The following is a 4,607-nucleotide window of genomic DNA, read 5'->3' as shown; positions in this document are numbered from 1 at the left end:
CCCTTAAAGAATGATTTTTTTTTCAAAAGTTTCTATTACCTGTTGTTTGGAATATCATTGTTCCTTTTGCCCCGGTGGTGATTGAGAAAGACTACTAGTAAATTTGTCATAACCTTGTAAGTAGCATCATGAGACATGCAAATCCCTTACGATTGAAACCAAAACTAAACAAATGCAGGATGGAATACAATTAATGCACAAGTCTGGTCTTATCAAGATTGAACCTTGCAACTCTCCCTTCTCTGGTTAGAAGAATTTAATATTTTAAACCTGCCAAGTAACTTGGACTTAAATACAGATTTTGGATGAATGCTCTAACCATATTAAATTCAATTATCATAGTGCCTTCGTGAAAGATCTTCAATGCTATTTCGTTTTCTGACAGCAATATGCATATAAGTGACCAAAAACAAAGAAACTCATTGTGACCTATAACCGACCTAAGCAAAAATTAATATCATTGAACATTTCATATGACATTATCAAGGTGATATGAACTGATCAAAGCATTAGTCTTTGATTGAAAGGAACATAATCAAGGTGATATGAACTGATCAAAGCATTAGTTTTTGATTGAAAGGAACATACTTCTTCATCAATCGGCAGCATGGCAATCATCACAGTCATTTCAATTGGCATTGAACTCAAATTTTAATATTCTGTCGGACACATTGGGATTCATGCAGTTGTCTTACATTTCGCTTCTTGATTCCATTTCGGAACAAAATGCTAGCCACAAATTGTGTTTCATTACTGAATGTAGAACATATTTTCCTCTTCTCAATTGTTTTTCTGTTCAAGAATTCTGCAGCCTGAGCCTGGACTGTAATGAATAATCAGAGTTTGCAATGACATGGTGAAGTGCATGTGATTTTAATTATATATTTGAAAACATTATATAAGATCAAACGAAGATTTCATAGGGTCGAGAATAATAATCAAGTCATGGTATTTCAAACCCATTACATGGGGACAAAAACATGAAACTTGCATCTGTTAAAGTAGAAAATAATCAGTAAACCATTTGTATTTCTCACTGGAAAAGAAATACTTGTTCATTAAGGATTTGGATTATTTGCCTCTTTGCTACTGTCTACAACCAGCATCAAGAGGTATAGTGCGTGTCGGATCAAAGAGCAGTGCACTATGTTGCGAGAACTTCTCTAGATTGCCATAAGCCTATCTTCACTTAGTGATGCTAAACAGCCTATGAAAATTGTTGAAATAAAAGTTCCAGCAACATGTGCGTAAAATCATTAATGACCTTCACATTGATAAATTGAGTTTTGAAGTGAGAATTAATTGTTCTTTATATCAGTACATGAGTTCTGAAGTGAAAAATTATCATCATCAACTAATCAGTTTCAGTGTTGTTCTTCATACATCTACCATCTCAAACTGACTGATTGTATTACCATAACAGATATAGCTTGCCTACTAGGAAATGTATCATCATCATCAACTAATCAGTTTCAGTGTTGTTCTTATAGCTTGCCTACTAGGAAATGTATCATGACACAAATCTTGAGAATTAATGAGATGGAGAGGACATACCAGATCCTGAACCTGCAAATTGTACAGCATGGTCCTCGAGTCTTAGTATTCTCTTGTCAATTTTTCTGGAAATGGCAACATCATCCTTTTGGAGGCATAACATTGCATTTTCACAGGCCTGCAGAAGGAAAACCCATAGCTGCAGGTTAGATCAGGAGACATTACTAATCCAGCATACAAGATCAACAACATAACTATGAATCTTTTTCTTCCTGCACCTTGAGCAATTAATTTATCGCAGTTGCATTGCAATTATCATCAAGTTGGTTACAATTTAGCAGTAAACATCTGAAAGGAAACCTAACACATTGTCATCAACTCTAAAGCCCCATTTATCCTTAAGGATGGAAAAGCGCTTTTCCAAATTTCTTTATTTATTTATTATTTGAGTTTTAAGAACTACTTTTAAAAACATAGTTAAATTGATATTTTTCCTAAAGCAGTTTGAAAAAAGCAGCTCAATAGCAATTCCAAATGTCCTGAAAATGCTACAGCAAGATAAAGTAGAGTTTTAATTAAAATTGAAAAATAAAACACCTGTCTGGCAGTAGAATAAAACCCATTTTGGATCAACTGCTCAGCAAAATTGAGCCATTCTATATATGAAACTTGTAGACGTTGGCAACTTGAAGACTTGATTTCTCGCAAAAGCAAAGCCTCGTATTTCAGAGCCAAACAACTCTAGGAGACAAATAAGAAATAATTTAAAATTAAAGACAAAAAGAAGAAAGTAAAGAAAAATAAATAGAAGGTTGAAAAGATGATGTATGCCTCCATATCCCCTATGAGAGCGAAAGCACGAACGAAGAATTCCAGAACCCAAAGTTTCTGGTCAACAGTTTTCTCAGTAATCTCACGCAAAACAGAGATAGATTGAGATCTCATGAACTCTCTCAAGCTCGATTGCAGCTCCATTAAAGACTTCACATCTTTTCCTACCATAAGGGATTTCAGAATTTGCAGAATTTCATCGTTGAATCTGTCAAGCATAAATAATAATAATAATAATAATAATAATAATAGTCATTCTCGAAGGGTTAATGATCTAAATTGAAGAATTGGAGTGTGAGATAGTGAACCTCCGGTTGTTGATTTCGGAGCAGAAGAGGGAGACTGACTGTGCGAATGACATTTTCTTGTCGTTTTTTTGGCGGGCAATTGGAGGAGTGTAAGCTTTTTAAATTGAAGTGCCAAAAAAATTTAAAGTATGACATAATTACGGAAAACTCAGGAGGGAATTACGACCATTTATTTCTTTTCTCCTTTTTCTTATGCTGTTACATTTTTCTCCATTTTCTTTTATACGATTTTGAGTTGCTCTTCGAAAATTTTTATTTATCCTGTAAATAAAATTATAATTTTTTTCAAATTTCAACTTTTCTCTTAATAATTTCATCAATTCTCCTCTCATTTTCTAATATTTTCCTTCTGCTTAATTAACTGCTTATTTACTCGTGCATTATACGGTCGTTATTATTAATTCAATTATAAAAAAAGTTTATAGATATAATTTAATAAAATTTTTAATATTTTATATTAATTTATAATATTTTAAAAAATAATAGCAAACTAATTATTTTTAAATATCTTTCTTAATATTTTTTAAAATTTTATTAATATAATAATATAAAATTATTTAAAAATATTAATTAATTAATTTAATATTATATAAGATAATACTTTCAAAATAATATTTATTATTATTTATAGAATTAAAAACTTATTATATAATAAAAACTTAATCTATTATTGAATATAATAAATATAATTTAAGATATTATTTTTATTAGTTAATTTATAATATTAAAATACAATTAATATATTATTTCTTACGATAAAATTAGTATCATTATTTGATTAGAAAACTATTTATTAGTTAATATAATACTAAATATAATTAATATATTATTTTTTAGAATTTAAGTCGGTGTCTAATTAGAAATATAACTTATTAATCAATAAATTAATATAAAAATTATAAAATTATACATAAATTTATATCTCTGTCAAAAATAGATACACATGTCAAAATAAATATTTTATGTGTCAAAAATTAAGTACATATATCAAAAATTTAAGTTTCACTATTTAATATAATTAGTATCATTATTTGATTAGAAAACTATTCATTAGTTAATATAATACTAAATATAATTAATATATTATTTTTTAGGATTTGAGCCGGTGTCTAATTAGAAATATAACTTATTAATCAATAAATTAATATTAAAAATTATAAAATTACACATAAATTTATATTTCTATCAAAAATAGATACACATGTCAAAATAAATATTTTATGTGTCAAAAATTAAGTACATATATCAAAAATTTAAGTCTCACTATTTAATATATATATATATATATATATATTGCAATTATCTAAATAACAAAAGGAATAATAAAAGCATTTTGTACAAATTTTTAAAGTATATTACTTTTATTATAGAAAGTATTTTTAAAAATTAAAATTTCAATAGACTTTCTAATTTATTTTTATCTTTTAAAACTTTTCAAGAGCTATTATTTTTTCTCTATAATTTTAAGGATGAAAAGAATAACTTTTTAGAATATATTTTTCTTCTCTATTTTTTAAAAGCCACATTCTTTCAACTTACGCTAGATAGATATCCGCCCAATAACCGGTTTATTTTAATAATAGTGACATTATTAAATTATTAAATAAATAATAAATAATTTTACATCAAAAGATATGATAAAAATATTAATAGATTAGATGATTATATAAATAAGTTTTAAATTTTAAAATAAAATAAATGTTTCATAATAAGTCTTGATATTCTTATTGAATAAAATACATATTCATTAAACTTATATCACATGTGATATACTATATAAATGATTTATAAGAATTAATTTGAGCATATTATAAGTGATTTGACAATATAATATATAATCACATTCCAATTACAAAAATAATTATCATTATAGTACAATTTCAAAACATGAAATGCAACTCAATATGTTTATATTAATAGCATAGCTTCAAGCTATCAAATAAATTCGATATATATTTATTAACATGTTTAATT

The 4,607-nt window shown here is 26.8% G+C and overlaps 1 protein-coding gene across 1 annotated transcript; it reads right to left on the bottom strand.

The window, feature by feature from the left end:
• Positions 1 to 390: 390 nt before the first annotated feature.
• On the bottom strand, positions 391 to 2,973 carry LOC125369215 (protein DOUBLE-STRAND BREAK FORMATION). The gene is made up of 5 exons (XM_048371153.1): positions 2,634 to 2,973; positions 2,326 to 2,533; positions 2,092 to 2,235; positions 1,555 to 1,672; positions 391 to 823 (listed from the first exon to the last, which is right to left on the bottom strand). The coding sequence occupies exons 1-5, from the start codon at positions 2,684 to 2,686 to the stop codon at positions 645 to 647; spliced, it is 702 nt and encodes a 233-aa protein (XP_048227110.1). The 5' UTR covers positions 2,687 to 2,973; the 3' UTR covers positions 391 to 644.
• Between the last annotated feature and the right edge of the window lie 1,634 nt (positions 2,974 to 4,607).

Source organism: Ricinus communis, chromosome 2, assembly GCF_019578655.1.
Source record: "Ricinus communis isolate WT05 ecotype wild-type chromosome 2, ASM1957865v1, whole genome shotgun sequence".
Classification (NCBI taxonomy): Eukaryota; Viridiplantae; Streptophyta; class Magnoliopsida; order Malpighiales; family Euphorbiaceae; genus Ricinus; species Ricinus communis.
This window is presented reverse-complemented; position numbering and strand designations above follow the sequence as displayed.